Source organism: Hippoglossus stenolepis, chromosome 16, assembly GCF_022539355.2.
Source record: "Hippoglossus stenolepis isolate QCI-W04-F060 chromosome 16, HSTE1.2, whole genome shotgun sequence".
Classification (NCBI taxonomy): Eukaryota; Metazoa; Chordata; class Actinopteri; order Pleuronectiformes; family Pleuronectidae; genus Hippoglossus; species Hippoglossus stenolepis.
The window spans coordinates 15,923,470-15,947,913 of NC_061498.1; the positions used below are offsets into that span (position 1 = coordinate 15,923,470).

A 24,444-nucleotide genomic window follows, 5' to 3' on the forward strand; every position below is an offset into this window, starting at 1 on the left:
TTAAAAATTCAAACTGAGAACCTGCTCGTCTCAAAATTATTGGGTGATTACTGTACAACACTAGTTAGGTGATTAAAATGTAATGGGCAAAATTCAAACTGCCAAACATTAAAATATACCTGTATGTATAAAATATTAAATTACTTTTAATATTGAATTATCTGATCCACAGGCATTTTAAAAAACACCCATCAACTTGACAATTAATCATTTAGGTGTTTCAACATAAGATTTAACTTTATTGACCCCATGTCAGAGTATTTCTATTGTTACAGCTGCAGATAGTCAGATTGAGGTCGACCAGATAACAGAAAAAGCAATTAAATAAATAAAAAGAAAGAAAGAAAATATGTACATAATATTCACTAAAGAAATATTGCTTGTGGAGATATGAACATATGTAACTTGGCCCAGGGTGATTGGATGTATACTGAATTTGGGTTAATATTATAATAGATGTTTCCATAAATAGGAAATGTTATAAGTATATAACCTGGTATGTTATACAAACTGGATTCACTGCAGAATACTACGTGGCAATATATTGTAACTATATGTTTCGAGACAGCAAATATCAGCCCTTTATACAATAATTAAGCTGTAATTAAAATATTTCTTTATTTTTAAAGACTAACCCTTGTATTCTGTGAAAACTTCAACAGGTATCTTCCTGATATTTTACTGAATAATCAGTTACCAGAGAATATAAGTGACACGTTGATCTAATTCCACTTTCAGTCATTATACATGAGGTTTATTTGTGCACAAAACTTCAATGTTCACTATTGGCTCAACATTTTGCCTGTATGATTATTATATTCACATAATACCCTGGTTAGACTTGATACTTCTGTTAGCGCAGTATTTTACTGTGGTATTTGTGTGTATTTGTATTGTTGAAATGCGTTTTATCGGGTTAATTGTTTTAGTAAATCACCTGTTGTGTGGTTGTTTAGCAGCAGCTCGGTTTGTGGAGCTCCATGTTTCAGTCCTCCTCCTCTTCATCGTCTTCTTCCTGATAAGAATGAATCCTTCATCCTCAACGGGTGGTGGAATAACGCGTTAAAGGGGCAGGGCGCCATATTCCAGCTGGAGTTTACCGACACGTTCCTCTTCTTCGTCCACAGGTGTCCGCGAAACTGACACACCTGAAATCAATCAAGATGGCGGCCGGAGGTGGCGTCACTTCACTGCTGAAAAAATAAAATCATGACATCGTCTCGTCCCGACCTGACATAAATATTGATAAAGGTTTATTTCACAAACAAAATTATAAAAACTCAGCTACTACATCACCACCTGTTGTTTTTTGTTTTGTTTTTGTTTGTTTTTTAAATTAAATCAATTTAAAAAATAATAATTTCATCAGTAACATACAAGACAATTTTCCCCGATAAAAACACATTTTTATTGTCAAGAATATACCAAAAGTTCAGAATAAATAACACTCTAAATTCTAATAATAACACTAATAGCACATTTTCAAAACAGAGTTTACAAAGCGCTTTGACAGCAAAGCAAGACAAGTAATTATAAGAAAAATAACAATCAGCAGGATGCGATGTGACAAGGAGGCCAGACAACCACGTGTAGGCGGTTGGAAACAAGGAAGTGTTCAAATTAAATGAATAAATGTAAAGCTATGTCACATGGAAACTTAAACACATAAAAGCAGTAATTTGACAATGAAGAAAAATGAACAAGTAAAAGAAAAGGTGAAAAGAAAACCCCACATGAAAGCATGTCTATAAAAATGGTTTTAAGAAGTGATTTGTAAGAAGTCACTGACTCTGTGAGCCTTATCTCCTGAGGTAGGATGTTTCAAAGCCGAGGGGCCCTGATAGCAAAAGCACGGTCACCTTTAGTTTTCAACCTCGAGACCTTGTGACATATGGCTTACGCCAGAGAGGAGGGAGTTACAGTAGTCCAGTCTGGAGAAGACTAGTGTGTGAATTACTTTTTCCAAGTCTGGGTGTGAAAGTATGGGTTTGATTTTGGAGATGGTTCTGATTTGTAGGAAGCATGAATGGACTACTTTGTAAATTTGTGGCTCAAAGTCTTGAGTATAATAGCCTTTTTTATTTTTATAAATCTGTTTTCGTGTAGCATTTACCTACAATGCATTCATGAACAGCGTGTTGTGTGTGAATCTTGGTGTATCCATCCAATCACTTTGCACTTGGAGGCAAAGTTCAGTAAACTGCAACTGCACAGAGCCACTAATTAAAAGTAAAGAATGACTGAAGTTGAAAGACACGGTGTTGTATTTTTATCTTGCGGTTAAGGACACACTTATTTACACACACACACACACACACACCCACACACACTTCTCAGTCGATCACAGTCTTTCTCCCAAATGAAATTTGCCGTGGTCTCAGACAGCTGCAGGGTTTGCTGCTTTCTTAACAACTTAATTAAGCAAATCTCCCCTTTTCCCACCGAGGTAATGAGCGTAGTTTTACAGGGATTAAACAGTCTCCAGAGTTGAAAATAAGGCTTCATGCTTTAGCAATCTTATCTGGCTTTATCCGTCCAGCCAACTTTCCATCCACAGGATTATTATTAATGGTGTAAGGCCCATTAGCCTTGCCATATTCTTCTCTTTTTAATTTGCAAGGTGTTAATACTTAAACAGCTCAGTGCAACATGATGAAATATGAGTATATTCTTCCCGTCACAGGATAAAGACATACATTGGCCTTCTTGCCTCGGATTATCATGGATATCTGATAATCACTCAGAGGTGTTACTCTACTCTAACAAAGGTTTGCATAGAGATGGGTGCCAGGTTAAAGGAAAACATACATAAAAGTACCATAGAAATGCTGCTGAAAGCCACGAATGGGTGAACGTACACAATGATACAAGCTGTGGGGGTTAGATGATGGGCTATCCAACATGTTACCCTCCCTTAGGTGTTCAGTTAGGTTGAGATCTGATGACTTACACTGTTTGAAGCAGCTTCATTTACCATGTTCCTCATTTATTTAGTTTTTTCTTGTATATATTTCACATGTGAACATAAAGTATTCACTGTATTATGTAATGAGTGAGTATAATTATTTTTTTATTAAAAAAAAATTCCTAGAAAGCAACTGAGAGAACAAGGTCCATTGTCATTCTTCCAATAATAAATTGTTTGTTACCATCATGGAACTGATGGTAACAAAATGGAACAAATATTAACTTTTTTCTTTGACCCTTGGATACATTTTGAACATCTTAAACATACCATCATATTGATATGATTGGTATGTGTAAATGTTTATATTTCTAATATGTTATTGAATTTAGGTATTGGTTTTAATAACATGGCCAGTGGACAGTTTCATGCTCTCTGTCATTTGTTGTAAATAGGCCCCAGCTTTTGTTATTTCTATTTTGGTACTGTAGAGCACATTTGAATCTTTCACTGACCCCTGCCTGACATTTATTTTCCAAACCTTTGAGAGGCATCAGCTCTTCCCTTAAGACAGAACTTATTAAAAAAGATGCCTGTTGGATATTTCAGGCCTCTCTGGTCAAATCTCCGAGTTAGCAGTACTTTGCAGACTAAACCATAGATAAGGATCCTTTTTTAAAAATCTTATTTTGTCAGTCATAAGGCACTTCTTATACGATATGCATGACTAGACTGAAAGAGTAATTACACTTCTGACTATCTTTATGGATTATGAAAAATAATATGCCGTTACCAGGAGATAATTAGGATGCAGAAGTACCAAATTTAGCCAGACTGGGCCCCCTCCATTATTACCACAGACGAGAGGCGACTGAAGTTGAAGGGCAAATTATTCCAGATTGTGAGCAATAGCTGCAGACTTTTTGGAACCGAGCGTCCCCTTTTATGGAGGTCTTAATTGGTAGATGTGCCGATAAGGGAGAGAGCGCACATGCACACACAGAGATAGATTCAAAGAGCCTTGTTCTGGTCAAATTAAAATCTCCCCCGATTAGGATTGTTATCATCATGACTCTTAACTGGGTTTTGGATGTCACTTCGCTCTCATAAACCTATGAACTTGACTAATGAGGTCCACTAGGACCTGAACTGCCAGGGAAGCTGTGAAATGCTACCCCCTGCTGGTGTGCAGCGACACTTAGATGTTCTGTGTCTGCAGCAGAGGATTACTTACCATTCTGACTTCATTAACTTTAACCCCTCATCACAGATAGCACGGACAGTTATGAGCAATTCATTAAATGCTCCCCCCCCGACCACCTTCTTGGATCATTTAATTTGGAGAATGATCAGACGCTTGAAGAAAGGACAGTATCCAGTGTTTCTCAGGAAAATGGCAACAATTAAATGTGTCTTTCAAAGAATTCAAATCGTTTATGTAACAAGAGTCATACATATCGTTATTTGGTGCAAGGGCTGCCGAACAGATCATTCAGATGTTTAACAGGACAGAAGAAAAAGATTTGTTTCTTTAAATGAGGCTCTGATCTTTTCAGACTTCACATCTTTTCTGTCAATTACTTGATAAAGTCCCCTTAAGGTCTATAAACAGTATTCAAGACATACAAATGATAGATGAATTACCACCTCTTGGTTTAGCTGGTAACATATGCAACCTGACATGAGGGGTTTCAAGTATATGTATCATCATGGTGACCCCTGAGGTTTCAGCGTGGGATTCTTTGTGGAGTCCTGATCTGATTAATATACTATAAACAGCAGCTCTTCAGTGTATGGACAGTGACATATGTATTTTGTGGTTTGGTTCAGAACACTGGATTTGAACTTAATCAGTAGCTGTGAGGTTAAAGTGTTGACGTTGAACTTAACTGGTGAACACACTTAAATCTGTTCACTGCATATTCTGTGGCTGTAAACACCCTCAAACCTAAACGCTCATTCAAATGACAATAATCAGATATTTTTTTCATTAACTTCTGGTAATATCAAGCTAGAAAATGGTAGTGTTTTTCTTTATCCAGGTGTTTGTACATAGAACGGAAATGAGTTTGTCCTGCTTGAAAAATTACATTTCAAAAATACCTAACAGCAACATCTCTTTTCCAGAAGCAGTGTCCTGGTTATTAGTGTGGATTATTCACAGTAACCTGGAAACTATTTTTGGAAAGACGTGTTGCTGCCGACTTGTTTTAATGTGTTTTGCCAGTGATTTTAGGAGCAATTAATTTTAAACCTGGACAAGTAAAACCTGCGGTCAGGATACGAAGCGGGATGAGTGTGAAATCTGGGTAAATCGTCCCTTTAATGTCATTCAAATCCATATCAAATTCAAATGAGGAGGCTTTTATCCCTTAAAAAAAACATATAACAAAATGTTTGAAGCAGGAGGAAAGGGACAGTGTTACCATCTCTGCTACATTCATACCATATGGATGTAAATGTCCCCATATTTCAGCTAAGAGTCAGCACTTCACCCTCAGAGTCATTGTCTAAGATCAATTGTGTAGATGTACTGAGCCAAAGCAGGAGAAAAAGTGTCACTGTGCAAATGCCTACAGACTGTGCTGTAAACTTATTTCAGTCACACAGCTAAGAGGAGAAAGCCAGACGTATTTGAGATGACTACAAACGCACCCTGTTTCATCATCCCCCCCCATCCCTCTCTTTCTGAACACAAGCCAGGAAATTTCTGCTGCAGCATCAGAGACGACATGACAAAGAGGCTGAGGATTAACCTGAATCTGTTACAGGGTTTCTGAGGCATGCAGGGGGCAGTGCAGGAGTCTGGATCTGGGGCTCAGATCCTGTTGGGAGTCTCCGTAAGAGCCTGTTAGTCACAGAGCGACTCCACCCCGATTCAGGCAAGGATCAACGCTTTCTGGTCTAACAAATCTCAGGGGACTCCCGACTTCCTCGCTGCAATCCCTGCCTGACAACCTCCGATACACCTCTTAATGCACGGCAACAAGCCGGGTCACAGTTTATCCACTCCACTCCGAGGCTCAGATAAACGGACACAGCCGGAAAAGAGGAGGGCACGGACGAAAACTAAAATGTAGCAGAGAGAAACATGACGCTCTTTGCTTTCATTTTGTATAATTCGAAAATCTATGGTGTGCATATGTGTGTTTCATTTCAAGGTCGATGACGCAGGAGTGACGATGGACAAGAATGAATGAAAAGTGAGAGGATTTTTTTCTTCGACACGCACGCACACACGATCTCTAATTATAATTATAGTCTTTATGAGAATGTGAGAAGTGGAGCTGAAATCCAACTGGGTGGATTTCTGGAGCTTTGTGATTAATTAATGAGCACGTGTTGGCTTCGAGTGACTGCTTCTTATAACACATCAATCATCAATGATGCAGAATAATGAGATTGTGACAACAAATTAACTCAGGACGATACTCTGTTGTTTTTTTTTTAAACTCGGTACTGAACACAGTAGTACACTCTGTCTCTGGCTCTGCAGCCGTCAGGCAACTATGATTTTCAAGAAGCGACGTCAGGAAAAGAAAAGGTTCACAATCAGTCCGTCATGAAAGAACTCGAGTCAGTGGACACAGTCATTTGCTGATGTAAAGTTACATCAGAGGCTGTAGGTGTCCTCGGGCAACTCTCCCAGGAGCTCGTCCAAGTCATCATCTGCACAACAGACGAAGAACAAGTTAGCGAATGAAACATGTGTTATTCACATCACATCTTTATCCTGTATTGTGAATCATCACATTTTACTAACTGAATAATGATTATCTCTGGCAAAGAGTTGTTATTTAGCAGGATTATGCAAAAACTACTCTACCGATCTCATAATTCCCTGCTCGTGATGAGGCTGGTATTCAAAAGTGTCTAATTTGGTGCAGATTCGAATCAAAATCTGGATCTAGTCAATTTTAATGTGGTTTCATAAAGGAACTGTTGGCAGAGGTATGAGCTCTACTGTGTGACATTCTAGTTGATGAATCAAAATGAAAACACTGGTTGGTTGCAGCTGTAGTGAAGAACAGTGCAATCAGAAGTCATGTTGTTTTGCTACTCTTAGATTTTACTCAAGGCCTAAGAGTGAATCTGTTTTATTTGGAAATCAGAATTAATCTCTTTCCTTCTGTAACCAGTATTATTACAGACAATATGAGACTCCCCACCTGCATCCCAGTCTGGGTCCTGTGGTGCTGGATTCCCAGCAGGCTGTTGGGGGCCTCCACTGGAGCGCGGTCTGCCGTCTGTTGGGGCTTGAGGGTCTTTGCCTCCCTCTGTGCATCTTCCACCCTCTTGTCCCTCGTCTTCTTCCTCGTCAAACACCAGATGCATCTGAGACACTGGCTCCCGGCGGATGGTGGGAGGCTGAGCGGTTGACTGCAACATTGGCTCCTTGATAGAGAGAGGAAAAAACTGTTTTGGCAGGTTGACGGCGCCATTCTGAACGACAGATTTAATATTTGGAGGAATACAGCTGTGTGATTCCTTTTTTTTTTTCCAGGCTGAGAGTACACACACTCACCAGGACGAGTGGGGGGAGCTGAGTGGAGGACAGACTGACTCCATCTGAGGTGTAGATCCTCAGCAGGTTGTTCTGTGTCACGTTCAGGTAATGGTTCCGATGGGACGGGGAAAACACACCAACCTGTACAAAGACAAAGGATTCGGTGAAACAGAATCAAACCAGATCTGTAACCACCGTGCATTTTGCTGAAGCTAAAATTAAACCGCAGTTACGATCATGACTGAAATATAAGTTTGAACAAACTGTGGTGGTGAGATTTACTTGTTTGAGCAGCAGCACGGCTCCGACCTTCAGCTCCTCCGCTCTTTCCTCCAGAAGACGCCGGTGCACAGTTCCCTGAATCTCCCCTTCAGTCAAACATATTCAGAGGGACAGAACATTGACCAAATATAACTAAACCATATTTTTATATCAATGGGGAAAAAATTTGAAGATGCAATATAAAAAGGTGACAAACCCATCACTGGAGGGTTTTTTTAGCTAATTGTCTTTAACAGACCCCGTGTGCTGCGTCACTTCTTCTGCAACAATGAAGTTCAAAGGAACACCGTGTTGTGTGATAATCTGCAGGACAACTTCTCTCCTGTCTGCAGCCTGTGAGTAAATGTGTCTCTGCTTGTTTCTGTCGCTCTTCACACACAAACTGACATTTATGTATTAATCGATGGTGTCGGGTCATGAATCCGAATCGTTCTTGTCACTTTAACCATGATGTCCTGGCTGTGCGAGTCTCATGTTCTGTGACAGGGGGAACTGCGTGGGCACACTTTTTTCCCCCCCCAACGTGTTTCTGGGAAATACGTGTCTCATAAACTCTAGAGTGAATCAAACAAGCACAAAGTAGTTGTCTTCACTCACAGGAGGTGCAAGACAGCTCTGATGATTCCAGTGTTCACTACACGCTCGGCACCAAACATCCGTACATCAAATATTATACTAAATGTGTCAGGTACCCAAAAAAAACCTCAGACTCAGTAGCTATTATCAACTATAAAAAAATGTGAATAATATGCAGTGTTTCCTGTTAATTACATAAACTGCTGCTGCTTGTCACAGTTTAATGATGAATATAAAATTGTTACACTGCTCTGTGTTTTTGATAACCGTTATTTGTTGCAGTCCCACGATAACATCAACCACCTCATGTTGATTTTCTATGGTTTTACTATTTCAAATGGATAAAATGTCATTTCATTGCAGACTTGTGCACAGTGCAATGATCCTCTCAACCTCTTCTTAATAAATAAGATTTAAGTCAGCATGAGAAATTCAACTTTGCAAATATGTAGAAATGACTTGTATCTGCAGAGAAAGTGCATGTGGAGGAGATATTTGCCTTTGTAAAAAAAAGGGGACTTCTTGAATAAAATTAAATTGTCACCAAAACCTTAAAGATGTTCAATTTAAAATTTAAAAGAGCCAGAGAAAAGCAGTAAATCCTCTCACTGCAGAAGCTAAAGCCAGATTTTTTTTGTCTGTGCATTCTTGATTTTTAATGACTTACATGATTACTCACGTTACTCCACTAACCTGCTAATCTTTTCAGCACTGGTACATAATCACCGCAGCTTCAGCAGGCGATAGCTGCCTGCTGGAGAAAAAAAAGCTGCAAACCTCCGACTGGTGGGAGGCACATTACTGACAGAATGGTCCCTCGTGGTGTCAGAAGCACTTAATACCCACCCACTGCTGATGCCAATCTACTGCAATTGAATCACTAATAAGCACTTAAGTCTGGTGTCGAGTAGAACATCCACTCCTGAGTGTTGATAATCTGCACACCTCGTGTGGCTGCTCTCCGGGCGCCATGGCAACCGCGGCAATGCTAAGACGATGATCAGACAGAAAGGCTGAAGCCTCAGGAGCGAGCAGGAGGAAACTGTCAGAGGGCAGAGAGGCCTGCTGCTGTAAGGGCAGGACCGAGGTGAACGTGTTAGTATACTGTAACGGCTCACAGCTTCTCCTCCACTTCTCGCTCTCTTTTATTCAATATCACTTAACAGTTGTCTTTTTCTTTTCTCTACATCAGTGTATTTGCAGTATGGGGAGTTTTCACTGGCGTCAAGATCTTTAATTACCTCATCTCACACATTTCATCAACGAGGCTGTAATTCTTTTCTAAAAATATGTGTGTGTGTGTGTGTGTGTGTGTGTGTGTGTGTGTGTGTGTGTGTGTGTGTGTGTGTGTGTGTGTGTGTGTGTGTGTGTGTGTGTGTGTGTGTGTGTGTGTGTGTGTGTGTACAGTACCTGTGGGGTCTTTGAACACGGCCTTGGCGTCCGTGTGTGTGTGGATGATGCTCTTCAGAAGCACGGCCATGTTAGGCACTTTGTTTTTTGCCAGCTGCTTCAGTGCAGCCTATATTTATGAAATAAATAAAAAAACACACATTACCCTTTGTTGACTAACAGTTATTCTGTTCATTCATTTGAAAAGTGACAAAAATCAGCCAATCAGAGCCTTTCACAGACATCTCTGTACCGTATCTGTTTTTGTTTACAGATATGAAACCTTTTGTTTGACATTAAAAACAATGCAGATGCAATGTTTACATTTTATGCACAAAAGGTTTTATCTATTTGGTTACACTTGTGTTTTCTTTTTATTTATTGTTATTTATAGTAGAGTTCAAGGTTGAACTGTAAAGTAATTACATTTCTTTGCTATAGGGCTTTGATAACATCTTAGGAAACATTGCCAATTCATATAGCATATACATATAATTTTTTACACCATAATATTTTACTTATGAAACTTAATTCAATAAAAACCAAAAATGTCCATCTCTATGAATAAACCCCTCCTACTACATTAATCATCTTATCCCTCTAACTTTTGGTTCCCATCATTAGAACAAATGTCAGAGTTTGTGTTTGGAGATTTACTGCTGTCAACAAATAAACAGCAATGATGTGTATTTGCTGTCGGGATCCTTCTGTCCCTCTGCTGCACTGGACGGACCATGTTTATTGTTCAGTCAACAGAAGCAGGGAAGGGTCCATTTCAAACAGGGATTTTTGGAACTTCAATTTTTGTGTAAACAGCTTAACCTGACTGAGCTGAGCCAGAGTGCTAAGAGTGACACTGTGCATGTAAATGGAGCCGATGACAAGCGTGTGCGACGTCAAGCCGACACGTGGAAGCCCTCTCGCGACGACTGCCACTCAAACACACTGATAAGTTATTCCACCGCGGCCGACACGCAGAAGGAGCAGAATAAATGCAGTCTCCATTAGAGTGATTGATGGGTGATTGTACGGTTTATAATTACAAAACACCTCCAGCACAGGGAGTCATTTGTCCTGATTATGGCAGCTGACTTCCAGTAGGGAAACACAGTCTGTTAGGATGGCGGAGAAATGATTGAATAAACTGCTTGACCTAAATATCAGCACCAGTTTCAATGCTTGAGTAAACCTGTTTTCAGGAGCTTGTTTGTGTAATTGAGCGACAGAGAAGAGTGTAAGAGCAACGGGAATCACCTTCCGAAGCACCATGACCACACTGTAGGTCTGCAGGAAGCACGACGGGTTCCGCTCATCCAATCCCATCTCTGCCTTCATCGCTGCCCAGGCACCGCCACTGAACTCGTCCTCCTCCGTTTGTGAGCTGGAAACCTGTAAATCAAATCCAAAAGTGGAATCACTACCTAAACAAAACGGACACTATGCCAACGTGATTCGTGACTTATAGACATTATTAAAGACATTTCTGTTGAAAAGTCAGGCTACATCCACACTGCTACATTTAGTTTTAAAAGTATCTTGCTATGTTACGCCTGGTGTCCAGAGTTTTCCAACACCTAAAACTGAAGAGTTTAGAAATGCAGCTGGCCCTGTTTTAATTTGAAAACTGACTGCGTTTTCGTACAGACAAGCAAAACAGATATTTGGAGACAATGTCACCTACATTCACTTCCTGATTCATTGTTATCATTCACAACCAGCGGTGAAGAAAAAGCCATGTGAACACTAACAGTTCCACCTCGTCATTGGTCCAAGTCTCTCGTCTTACTATTCATCATTTCTGTTTGTCGCTCATAGTATTTTCTCGCCGCTTTCAGAGCTGCATGGAACCTGCGGATAATCTCCTGACAGAGGGGTTTTATGTGAGAACACAAATGTCAAGAGTCAGAGGCTGTGGACTTTCTCCACAGTTTCTCCGGCCGGCCCTCTCTTAAAAACTCTGGAGTATGTCCGGATGAGCCCACATGAGAACACAGCAGGAGATCCTTCACAGTGAGTAGATGGTTGTGTTGATGACATTTAAACACACGACAGACACAAAACTGAATTTTTTAAAAAAGGAATACAAACATATCAGGATAAAAAAGCGGTACCATAGACGGGGAAGACACCGACCAAGATGTCAAGGGTACTTTTGGTGACAACAGCCGACGCTGTAAACGAAAAAATGATCTCCGCAGCAGAATTTGTACGTTACGTCCTGCCTCCTGCACAGTGAGTAGACAATCTGCTTCCTGTTTACACCTTCACACACCCACACATGCCCAGTCTATGTGAATGGTCATGTGAACTGCGTTTCCGATGTGTAAATATGGACAGAGATTATGACTGAAGTGGAACTAAAATGCTCGTGTGGACCAAGATCTTCTTAACATATTATTGAGGATATAGCCTTATTTCACATCTAAAGCAAGACCTCGTCTCCGTTTGGTTTTGAAGGTGGAAAAGTCTCATAAAGAAAAAAAGAACTTAATATAGAATTGGCCTCAAGTCATGTTGATATATCATCCAGAGATGATTCTAAAAGCATTTGTTGAGAAGCCCTTAAAAGAATATTTGAAAAATCAAAGCCTCAATTATTATGTGCTGCTCCTCTGTTCTGCACACAATAAAGAAAAGAAGGTACCGGTTCTTTAGAAGTCATCATTTCCTCCCTCTTTTGCTAGAAATCTTGATAAAACATTAGTTCTATGAATGCAATTCACTTGTATTATTTTATGCTCCCTTGTCCTTTTCATAGAGCCTATCCCAGCATGCACTGGGTGAGAGGCAGGGGAGAGGGTCATCATGCCACTTCCACTCCTCTGATTGTACATTATACTTCTGTCACAAGGTAAACAATTTGTCAAATAATTGATTAGTATTGATCAAAACAAAATGATTCTGTAACAATTCTGAAAACCAATCCTTTCAGTTCTTTTTTTATGCAAAAATAATTAACTGACTTCGCAGTTTATATATTCACCAATGTTCTTGTTTTTCTATGATATTAAAACGATAATTTGGGTTTTGGACAGTTGATCAAAACAAAGACACTGGAGTTTGTTGGAATGAGCTTTGGGAGACTCTGCCACTTTACTCTGACATTTAATGAACCAAACAATCGATTAATGAAGAAAATTATCAACAGACGGTTGCTAATGAAAACAATGGTCAGTCACAGGCTCTCCGCTCCAGCTGTCATCCAAGATTTGGTTGATACTTAATAAAAAGGCATATACAAGGGGGGGGGGGGTGTTTGTCTGTTTCGGAGGTTGTATTACCTGGTTTGGTGACCGGGCCACAGCACCGTGAGCAGGAGTGTGAGGGACAGAAACCACTACATCGTCCAGGCTCTGGCCTTGTGGCTAAGAGAGAGAGAGAGCACAAGCAAATTATCATATGGTGGAAAAACAAACACATAACTGATAGATTTCTTCAACAGTTATTTCATTAGTGTCTAGGTGACAGATCTACAGAGCAGCGGCATAAATTCTGACCAGAGCAAACCATCAGGGGAGCTTTCATGGGATTTAACTGCCCCTGGGGGCCACATTCACAAACTGAAACCCTTGAAGATACAAACAGATGTGAGGAAATACAGCTGAATGGCAGAGGAAGAGCACCACGGCCGGATGGTACCAACCTGTTGTGGCAGGAATCCAGCGGGCCCGGGGAACCGTCGGGTCCGTGTCCTGTGAGGCTCAGAGTGAGGCCTTTTCTTAGTAAGCCTATTGGAAGCCGATACAAGCTGGACCAGCCGGTTGGTGAGGAGCGGTGCGTGAAGGGGATGAGGGCTGAGCATAGTGGAGTTCATAGAGGAGGAGGAGGAGGGGGCTGGGGAGACTGTCTCAAAGAAGCCACGGGCCTGAGGGGAGGGTCCTGGAGTTGACCATAGTCTCTGTGGCGGCTGGGGTCGGATTAGTGTCCTGGAAATGGGGCTCGGGGCAGGAGAAGTGGCAGTGAGGCCAGGAAAAACCCCAGGACTCTGTGGAGGCAGGAAAGCAGGGCGGGGAAGCGGAGATCGCACAGGAGTAGACGAGAGGGTCCGGGAGGGCAGGTTATGATTAGACGAGCTACATGGTTGGCGTGCGGCGTTGACCTCACTCAGCGTCCGATCGGGCAGCGTCTGAATCCCTCCACAGGTCGGGGCTCGAAGCGTCTTGGCTGAAGATGCCGGCTCGGCTGTGGGCGCAGATGGAGAGGGGGCGGGAGGTGGAGGCGGCTGACCCATCTGGCCGTCACACTCGTCCAGGTCTGCCAGGTCAACATCCCAATCATCGAAATCATCCTGGGCCGCACAGGGCTTCGGATGTTGTGCCAAAATTGTGTTGTTCTGTGTGGGAGGACGGAGGGAGTGAAGCGTTGAGGAGGAGGAGGAGGAGGAAGCTGTCTCAAACCCACAACAACAGTTTGTCCAGCAGCAGCATCAGTGTGGTGCTGCTGCTGCTGCTGAGGCGGTGCCATTAAACGGGGCAGTTGATCTCTGGGCACTTCGCTGGAGGGGCTTCCTCTCCGGCTCTGTGTGAGCAGCAGTGGGGGCCCGCAGTGAGCAGGATGACACGACAGCTGCCACATCGGAGGCTCCGGACGCCGAGCGGACAGACCAGTCCGTTTCGAGCAGGTCCTGGGAAACACAGATGGACGATCATCAGGGTACAGACAGCTGACAGTTAACCAACAGCTGAAATCAAGTGGGTGTGTGTGTCCCTGTACCATTTGAAGCATAGACCCTACAGAGTGAGGACATGTTGACCTGTCCTCACTTCTTCAAAGGTCTGTCCGAGGGTCAAGACTTGGTTTTAGGGTTAGACTTAATTTAGGTTAAGGGAGCTATGAGAGGTAGTTGTGTGTGTGTGTGTGTGTGTGTGTGTGTGTGTGTGTGTGTCTGCAGGGAATCACCTCATCATCGAAGTCCTCCCCGATGCTGAACAGGCCGTTGAGTTTACAGGTCTGTGACACAGGAATGAAACAACAACACACACGTTACATAAAACACTGAGCAGTGTGATAAACTGCATTTAAACGTGTTACAGACTCAAACTAACGTCTTATTAGCATGGCCTGCGTTAGCCTCGTTAGCTGAAGCTTGTTTGCTCACTCACCATCGCAGGCACACGCACAGAAGCCGTGTGTGATGGTTCAGGTGCAGTGAGACGCTCGATGCCATTAAACACACGTGTTTATAAATTGAGACGCGACAAGATCACGAGCTACGGGTGAAGTGACTTTTCCTCGTTAACGCGCCGCTGCGTTCAAACACGACGTGATGACGTAGACAATGTTTACACAAATGTTGTGGAAGCCGAGCGAGAGGGTTCACTCCTCAGGATATCCGTCACCGCGTTCCGTGGCGAGTTGATTTGTGTAGAAGTTTGGTGACTAGTTGTAAAAGCAACACAAAACGAAGCTTTTCCGAAAAAGATATCACAGCATTTGCAATGAGAATAAAACAAATCAATAAAATAGGGGATACACGAGTGAAAGTAATAGTATTATTAGATTTAATGAAAGGCAGAAGCAAACAGGAAAGTCTTCCTGGAGCATAAAAACTGAACCAGGTACATTCATCTTTGTTTAGTAGTTTTCCTGTGGTTTTATGTAAACTAGGGCAATAAATCAATATAAATATAGCAATATAATTGTCATCAATAGCAACAATCTAACAAAAGTCCAGCATATATTGATTAAATACTTATAACACAAAATTATAATTATATATATTATATGACATTTATCGTGACAGGAAAATTATATAACATTATATTATATTTTTATCTTTTTATAATTTTTGACCATGTAGACCTTATATAGGCCATATAAACCATTATGCCGCGATATAAACTATAGTCAAGATTATTTATTTCAATGTCAAGAGATGAAAATCATCATTTAAGTACGTTAAGCATCTTAAATTAATCTGTAAGTAATGTAAGAGGTGAATGATTGGTTTTGTCAAGTATGGCTGCCCCCAATCACATTTCAGCAAACCAAATATTATAATATTCTACAACACCGTTTGAAAGTTGTGAATGAATTAGGATGTTGTCTATCTTGACCTTTCTTTGGTCTTTGATTTACCTGTGTTGGCTTTTAACATGCTGGACCAATGCTGCCATCTAGTGGTTAAAGTGGATAAATCGAGTGTCAGCTTGCATTCCGATCTATTAATAACTAGTGCTGAAGTTGTGTTTGAGCAACAATCTTGTGACTGAGCTCACAGAGAACAGGTCGTTTCACGTGGGGCTTTTATCGTCGTGGTTGTAACTTGAAGGGAAACGCAGCTGAACACAGGAATGGGAGTTTTCACCTGATCTCTGATTGGACCCCGGTGACTCACTGCAGCTCCAGGGAAGGGTGAGGAATATGTGTAATCTGCCATTTCTGCAAACAGCACTGCTCAGGGTGTGTGAGGAAACACCCTGTTGCTTTAGAGGATTTTCTGTATGAAGTTTCAGCGTAAAGATAATTTACACGAAAGAAATTCTCTTTCCAAACCTGTGTTGTTGTTTGGTTTTTTAAACCTGCTAAAATAGTCATCTCTCTTGCACTGACCACTAAGGTGTCATGTCAGGGAACACATTTCCCTTCACATCCACGACACTGCGCTCTCTGAGACTGGAGCAGGATTTTCAGGACTGGGAGAATGCTCGACGAGCGTTGGCCCAGAGGAGGGCCCTGACCCGGGCCCCGCTGCCCCGAGCTCCGAGGCCTCCTCCCAGGGAGCAGCAGCGGCTCCAGGAAGTCCGGGCCCCTCTGCCCCAGGTCCGCTGTAGGGACACGGCCATCCACAACACCTTCATGTTTGGAGACATGAGGGGAGTGTATGCGGTGCTGAAGGACCCAGGGATGGTCAACGCCCTGATGGAGACGGTGCAGGAGGAGATGGTGTGGACTCCAGAGATGGGTGAGACTTCTTTGTTCTCGTCCTCCGTTAGTGTTTTGACTATGTGACATCCTCTCTGTGCTGTCCGTCAGGCATGTGGACGCTGAGCTCCAGGGTGAAACAGACCTCGGCGTTACGTCTGGCTGCCAGCAGAGGACACGCCGGCTGTGTGGAGGAGCTGCTGTTTCGTGGAGCCGAGGTGAACGACGACCCCGGAGGCCACAGCGCCCTCCACGACGCCTGCATAGGCGGCCACGCTGTGTGCGTCAGGCTGCTGCTGTCCCATGGAGCAGACCCTGAGGGTTTGACTGCAGACGGCAGCGCTCCTCTTCACCTCTGCAACTCTGCACAGTCTCTCCAGTGAGTGAAAAAGCAAACTGATCATTTCACAGAACATTAAAAACCCCATTCGGCTCTCTGTTGGGCCCACATTGTCTTCAGGGTTCACTGAAGTCAAGTCCGTATCACTTTTAAAAGTAAGGTCAATGGCCTGACAAGAATATAAGAAGATTCCACTTGTCCTAAAAGGTTTGAGAATATCACTTCATGAACCACTTCATTTTCTGAACTAACATTTGTGAGAAAAGATGTTTTTGGATTGTAGACGTTGATGCTCGTGCACAGTGTGATCAGAAACCTGTGCACTTTGTTTCAGGTGTGCCGAGTTGCTGTTAGATGGAGGTGCAGAGGTCGACGTGAGGATGGGGGAGTCAAGGCTCACACCTCTGCACGTGGCGGCTCGGCGAGGCCTGGAGGAGCACGTGGAGCTCTTCCTGACCCACAGGGCGGACGTGCTGGTCACGAACAGAGAGGGGGAGACCCCTCTGAACGCCGCTTGCTCTGTAGCCGAGAGGCCGTCCGAGTCCGGCCGCTACCTCAGAGTGATTCAAATGCTGCTGGACGCAGGAGCTGACCCCAGAACTGCGGGCAGGAAGCAGCACACACCCCTGCACAACGCCTGCGCCAACTGCTGCTCCAGGATCGTAGACGTCCTCCTGCAGCACGGAGCAAAGGTTAACGTCGAAAACTGTGCAGGATTCACACCGATGGACTGTCTGCTGCAGGTAGCAGAGGAGGGAGAGAAGTCAAATTTGGTATTTTGAAAGATGGCCATATATTTAGCTCAGGCAGTGGAATGAACACTCTTGTTCTTGTTCCTTAAGGTGGTGGAAGATTACTTGGACCAGCAGCCAGAAGAAGTGGCACGATCCCTTCTCAACCACGGAGCCAAGACCGTTTCACCAAAGGTTCCAATCATCACCCACACTGAGAGAATTTCATGACTCGTGCATGTGAATTAAGTGTTATCTAATGCAGAGGTGTTAAAAAAGGTGCGAGGGAGAAATTAATTGTGGGGAAAAAAGGATAAATTCCTTCACATTGACAATTTGAGTCCTGGAACTTTATCTGGAAACAATTTTACCTCTATGAATCGACAACATCTTTATGCCAGAGCTTCAAACTCCTGAGACACACACCATGTCAGTGATTGTTGAACACTACCTAAGTAAGGCAAACAATATGTCAAAAGTCATAAAATACAAACTAATCTAGAGAAAAGAGGAAATACAAAATTATGATGAAATAAGTAATTTCTAGCATCGTAAAAAGTTCAAATATAGGCACAGGTGGAGATTGTGTCCAAGTCTCACATCCACACTGGTTGATGTTCAAATCCTCTTTATAAGAGTGTTGTTGAAAATTAGAACGACTTAATCCATTCAAATACGGGGAAACAGTAAAATACCACTATTTCAAGATAAAGCTCAGAATTTTTAATGCTCTTACGACGAAGACAATTGTTAGACTAGTTTAAATAATCAAAGCAACAAAAAGGCTTTTACACACGATACTGTAAAATGTCCTTTCAGACAAGTTAGACAAGGATTAACTCCTGAAACCAACCCTCTCCTCTCTTTTAATGTAGTTTTAAGTTCCATTCAGCAGAATCTTTTCTTTAACAGGTTCAGTGTGTAAGATTAAGGTAAAAGGGATCTGTTGTCAGTAATTAAATATAAAATAATCTTACTGATGTTTTCACTAGTGTGTTTAATCTAAATTGTATGAATTGTTGTTTTCTTTACTCTAGAATGAGCCCTTTATATTTAAATACTTTATATTTACATCAGGAGCGGCTCCTCTCTACGGAGGCCGCCATTGTTTTTTACAAGAGCCCAAAGGGGACAAACTAAACACCTTTTGAGTTTTTAGGACAACTGAAGGTTACCACAGGTTCTCCTTCATATGTGGAAGGGGGGGGGGTCAGCTGCAACATGCAACTTCACCACTAGGTGTCACTAAATCCTACTCACTGAACCTTTGAAAGTAGCTGAATATCTTGTAATGGAGACTTTTTCTTACTTTCTCTGTCCTCCCTGCAGATGCTGAAGCAGTGTGTCCTCTCTCCTGCCACCCTGGAGGTGATGCTGAACTCGTACACGTCCGTCCCTCCCTGTGAATGGATTGACGCCGTGTCTGATGACATAAATGAGGTGAGTCCAAGCACTTCTTCTCCTCCTCTTCATCATCCATCCAGCTCTCGGTCATCTCTTTGTTTTCTCCCTCTCTGCCTCAGGACCATCGGCCTTTCTTCAAGCTGGTGCGTCAGCGGAGCGGCCAGCCTCGCTCTCTGCAGCATCTGTGTCGATGTGCTCTACGCCTGCACCTCGGGGCCCGGTGTCGCTCTGCAGTCAGTAAACTGGACATTCCCAGCTCTGTGAGGGATTATGTGCTGCTGTGTAATGACGGGACGCTCAACTGACTTTGTGTTGAATGATCTTAACAGGGTGGTGCTCTGACATGTACGGATAAAAACCTGTTTCGGTTAATCTATCTTTTTTAATCCAACACACGTTTTTTTGGAGTGTTTTTAATGTGACTGTTGTTTGGACAGTGTATCATTTGAAAAAGTATACTAATTTTATGTGTAATGTCTGGATGAAAATACAAGCAACTTTACCACCTCATGAATTACCATTGTTTTACATTTCCTTTCATTTATTCAGGATACAGGGTTTATGTAACAGGTGTTTTAACATTAATTTGTAATTTCTCTATTGAATCGAGTTATACAACACCCCATCATATATTAGATAGATGAATAGAGAGGTGGATGGACGGATGTTTGGATTGGTGGGTTGGGTGGATTTGTGCGTGGATTGATTGGTAGATGGATGGATGGATGGATTGGTGGGTGTCTGGATGGATGGATGGTGATTAAAATACATTTGAATAATAATTATTTTGTAATTTAATAGGACTTAAATGCAGCAGTGGGTTTTTACTTCCCAGCTACCACAGAGGTATTTTCTCTAAACCTCATAGAGATCCTGTGGTAGATTGTTCCTTTAACCTTTTTATAAACATTCTTAAAAACGCTTTTATAAAGTTTCACATTGTAACATCAATCCTCTGTCTATCCCATGCTTAAAAAAATATTTTTCTATTGCTGATTACAATATAGAATTTAAATATATCCTTGAAATGATCCAGAATGCACCAGAACAGATAAGATTAAATGTATCATTAGACACAATCGTATATGTATTTCTATAGCCACACAGAAATAATTATTATTTAACTGTTGGTCTCTTGTATTAACTCGTGTATTATGTTATGAGGAGGAGCAACCGGGACGAGCCGTCACCAAAACAAGCGCTCCCTGTGGCCGGCTGACGTCACGCCGCCTCAGTGTTTATTATGTGTTTAAAGCAGCAGCTGCTAACTGGTGTTTAGCTTCGTCCTCAAACATGCGCTGATTTCACAGCAGCCAGGTAAGATCTCAGCTTCTCTGCACCGCGGCCACTTCCGCTCTCCTCACACTCTGCTCACATCTTTTACTCCATCAGACCTGCGGCGGCGAAACACACCGAAAACCGCCGAAGGTCGTTTTTCAGCTAGCAGGGAGGGCTAGCTCACAAGCTAACTTAGCTTAGCTGAAAGGTTCTGTGGGAAAAAGCAGCAGGTCGGAGACAATGGGACAAGTCAGCAGCTCGACACGTTGGATTTCACATCTGCGTGTTTAACACAGGAGGTGTGGACGTGGAGTTCACTAACAAAGGGGAGAGTTGAGCTTATATTAGCCGGATGTTAAGACTTAGCATCACAGCTACAGGTTCACAGCTGTTGACCAGCCCAAGAAGCTGCTGCGGATCTTTACGTAAAGTAACGATCGTGCTGAATAACGTAGTCAAAGCACGTTAAACGGTTCACTGGGTGTTTCCTGCCAGATGTGTTGTCTTAATAATAAAAACATCTGGCTGCGAACTCGCACGTTTACAGAGTTTTATTGTTTCGAGGTAAACACATGAACCAGGATTGTGTTTTACCCAAACCTCAGTCACAGTTTACCTCATCAGGACACAACCCTTTATTTCTGCTAAGTTGGAGATTTAAAAAAAAAAAAAAATTCGAAATTTCGAAATACCTATATTTATTTATACAGACAATACACACAAATCTGTATTTCTTTAATTGTGCCAGTGTTAGCCAACTGGCTAATTTGAGATCCATTTGGGTGATAAAACTAAATTGGAAAAAATATAATTTACCAATCTATATATATCAAAGTCAAATATACTATAAAAGGCAGGAAAAGCTCCAAGTGAGAGATTATCTCCTGTAACGTGTGTATTTCCTGTTAATTGTTGCTTAGTGCTGAAAGTTGTTTAATCACTTTGTTGATCAAAAGAAATTGAATGAGATTGTTCTGCTGATCAATTGGTTTTCAGTTGTCGAGCAGAAATAAAATAACTTTAGTTCAAGCTTCTCAGTTTTAAAGATTTGCTGTTTGTCTTTATCTGCGTCATGATCAAATAAATGTGTGTAAACAGAAATCTTCAAGATGTCGCCTTTGGCTCTAAAAGCATGATCAGCCATTTTACTTTTTTCAAACTGTTTTTGATGAATGAAAATCTTTTAACCAGCAGATGAAACAATCATTACATTTATCAAATCATTCGTTGTAGAGTATGTGTCCTCTGGTAAATCCAGTGAAGCAGAAAATGTGATCTAAAAACATCACACTGTAAATCCAGTGTTACCACAGACGAGTCCTGCTGATCACTGATAAACATTTTCCAGAGCGACCTCATAACTGCAGATAAAGAAGCACACACCATGGTGTGAATCAGACTGAAATGCTGTCTGACATGTAAAGTGTTCAGATTGAGTTGCAGTACATTCTGTTCTGCTCATGTTCCCTTGTCTTCTGATTATTTTTCACCTACCTGTGTTGTTTCTTCCCTGTTATAAATGTTGTTAAGACAAGTGCTATATACATAGTTTGTCATAATCCCCAGTTCTTAATGTTAGAAATTAAATAAGTAGATCTGATTAGTTTAAAAACAGATTATATAGATTGCATTATTTATCTCTTATGTTTATATCTGCACTTAAACATCATATTCCCAGAAATTATAATAGATTTATTTTTAAATGTTCCCATTATATAAGATGATGAGACATTTAGGACTCTGCTTACACAACTAACATGTTTTTGCTGAATGTTGCTTTGTGCAGAAAGTGAAGCCCACGTGTTTCTTGTGTATTTGTGTTGACCAGGTTCGGAGGACAGAGATGGCAGTGTGTGCACTGACCATGCTGGACGGGATGGAGGGGGAGGTAACAGCAGCAGGCGGCGTGTTGCTCCTGGTCCTGGCGCTCGTCGTGGCTTGGCTCTCTACCCACGTGGCCGATCGGGGCGACCACATCCTGGGCACCATCCTCACTGTGGGCGCCCACGCCTCGCTGATCGGACTGGGAACCCACGACAGCTACAGCGCGGGGTCCCCCGGCGCAGACGCCCCCGAACAGCAGGCCCCCCCGCCCTCGCAGGAGAACAAGTCGGATGACGGCGAGTCGGGGGCTGAGAGAGGAGAGGGGGAGGGTGCGGAGGGGGTCAGGGCGGATCTGTTGCTGGACATTCAGTGCAAACCACCGCAGGCTGGAGGACACACTTCTGATGAGGAGGAGGAGGATGACGCTTATGAGGAAGAGGATGAGGATGAGCTGGAAGAGGAAAATAAAAGGGTTATGAAGTCTATCTCTGTTTTGACCAGTACCATCTCCCTCGCCACCACCGCCACTCCTCCTCCTCCTACTACTACTACTACTAACACTACCACTACCATTTCTGTTCGACTGAAGTATTTAAATGACACGGAGGAGTTGGCTGTTGTGGAACCACAGGATACAGTGGGAGTACTGAAAAGGTAAAAACAACCTCAAACATCCACAGATAAATTTCAAACATAAATCTTTAATATGTCATTCAACAGCTCCTCCTTCTCACCTATTCTCTTCCCCAGTAAATACTTCTCAGGTCGGGAGCATCAAACAAAACTGATCTACCAAGGCCAGTTGCTGCAGGACCCCAAGAAGACTTTGTTGTCCCTAAACATTACCCACAACAGCGTGATCCACTGCCACATCTCCCAGGTTCTGCTCGAGGCTGATCCAGAGGAGGGGGACGAGTCCGGGGCGGCAGCCGGAGTCTCGTCCGGAGTCTCTGGGGGATTCAGAGCCGCGGGCGTGGCCATCAGCACCAGCAGCCTGGTGGTGCCCGTGTTCGTGGTGATACTGGCCGTGGTGTGGTACTTCCGCATCAACTACAGGCAGTTCTTCACTGCCCCTGCGACCATCTCCCTCGTGGGAGTCACTGTGTTCTTCAGCTTTCTGATCTTTGGGATGCACAGCCGCTAAAACGGCAGAGAGGGAACTGAATGTTTTGAGGTAAAAATAAAAATGAAATATAAAACCCCGCAGCAAGTGGGCGAGTATCTGGAGAGATGGGCTAATCATAAAAAGGGGCCTTGGTGCAGAAACCACAGCTGAGGAGTGCGAGTGTATGTGTGGGTGGTTGGGTTAGCCTGTTTGTGCACGTACCAGGATAAAAAAAAAAGATGAGTGATTGTACAATACATGTGGGTAAATACTAATCTGCAGTGAGTGAAGTTCTGTGTAAACTGAACCATAATTTAGCTTCTCTTCAGACACGACGTAGTGGTTCACACCACGTTTTAATCCTCCGGCTTTCTCTCGTCTGCTCTTTTACTGTCGTTAGTCCAGTTTCTGTGTTTTAAGAAGAAAAAAGATGCAAGAATCCCAAGTCTTATGGAACCACTCACTGTTTGTGCTGTGTGTGCCAGTTTGACTCTTTACCATGATTTAGAGTTTATGTGAATGATTTAAAGCTCCGCACAGCTCCGCCTCGACGCTGTGCCGATGACCTCGAATATTTTTTGTTGCTCAATAATGTAGAAAGAGGCTAATTTAAATAATCTCTAGACTTTAAAATAGACACTTTTTGAGAAGATATTGTAAATATATTGTGTATTTTCTGTAAATAACATAAAAAAAGATGAAATGAATCAGATGAACCTGCATCTGGCACTTAAAAGATTTGGAGTGGGATGTTAAACCCTCCTGATTATGCTGGATTGCTCTGGCTTCAGTGATGTCTCAGATTAAAGCTTTTCAAACCATCCTGGTTTCTAGTGTTTATTGATCTGATGAACTGAGTCTGTGTGCGATCTGCATTTATTTATACAAACAACAGTATGCACGGCAGCAGAGAGAAATCACCCACGAATCATCACATTATGTTCAGATACAACAGTCCATTCACACATGCACTTGTTTGTGCATGGTACAGAAAAATATAAATCGAGAACCTACAACATTGCCTTCTCTGTCATTTGCAGTAAAGAGTCACACGAGAACATCAGCTGCTGCGGCTTCAGTCACAAATAAACAGAAGAAAAAAAAAATGGATCATGCCCACTGTTTATTTTTAGTGCACGTCACAAGACTCCACTGGAAAAGATTCGAAAGGGCACGTTATCGTGCAGATCTTGAGAAATAAAGTTTGAAGAAAGGAACTGGTCGTACTGGAAATGAGTT

The 24,444-nt window shown here is 42.4% G+C and overlaps 3 protein-coding genes across 4 annotated transcripts; 2 read left to right on the forward strand and 1 right to left on the reverse strand.

Moving 5' to 3' along the window:
* Positions 1-4,308: 4,308 nt before the first annotated feature.
* On the reverse strand, positions 4,309-14,954 carry hrob (homologous recombination factor with OB-fold). The gene is given in 12 exon segments (XM_035181501.2): positions 4,309-6,574; positions 7,075-7,300; positions 7,431-7,553; positions 7,695-7,780; positions 9,681-9,789; positions 10,914-11,048; positions 12,941-13,024; positions 13,303-14,034; positions 14,037-14,090; positions 14,092-14,283; positions 14,559-14,609; positions 14,762-14,954. Coding segments are annotated over 12 exon segments (1,851 nt in total). The 5' UTR covers positions 14,765-14,954; the 3' UTR covers positions 4,309-6,518.
* Positions 14,955-15,825: 871 nt separating this feature from the next.
* asb16 (ankyrin repeat and SOCS box containing 16) lies at positions 15,826-19,512 on the forward strand. 2 transcript variants are annotated; one of them, XM_035181387.2, is made up of 7 exons: positions 15,826-16,013; positions 16,231-16,563; positions 16,635-16,902; positions 17,198-17,606; positions 17,706-17,789; positions 18,924-19,034; positions 19,118-19,512. In XM_035181387.2, exons 2-7 carry the CDS (start codon positions 16,458-16,460, stop codon positions 19,301-19,303), a joined length of 1,164 nt encoding a protein of 387 aa, XP_035037278.1. In that variant the 5' UTR covers positions 15,826-16,013; positions 16,231-16,457; the 3' UTR covers positions 19,304-19,512. The 2 variants fall into 2 exon arrangements, with proteins under 2 accessions (XP_035037278.1, XP_035037277.1); XM_035181386.2 differs by having other exon boundaries at positions 15,827-16,013; positions 16,219-16,563.
* Positions 19,513-20,179: 667 nt separating this feature from the next.
* Positions 20,180-24,026, forward strand: tmub2 (transmembrane and ubiquitin-like domain containing 2). Its single transcript, XM_035180494.2, has 3 exons — positions 20,180-20,315; positions 22,105-22,754; positions 22,851-24,026. The coding sequence occupies exons 2-3, from the start codon at positions 22,120-22,122 to the stop codon at positions 23,242-23,244; spliced, it is 1,029 nt and encodes a 342-aa protein (XP_035036385.1). The 5' UTR covers positions 20,180-20,315; positions 22,105-22,119; the 3' UTR covers positions 23,245-24,026.
* The last annotated feature ends 418 nt before the right edge of the window (positions 24,027-24,444 follow it).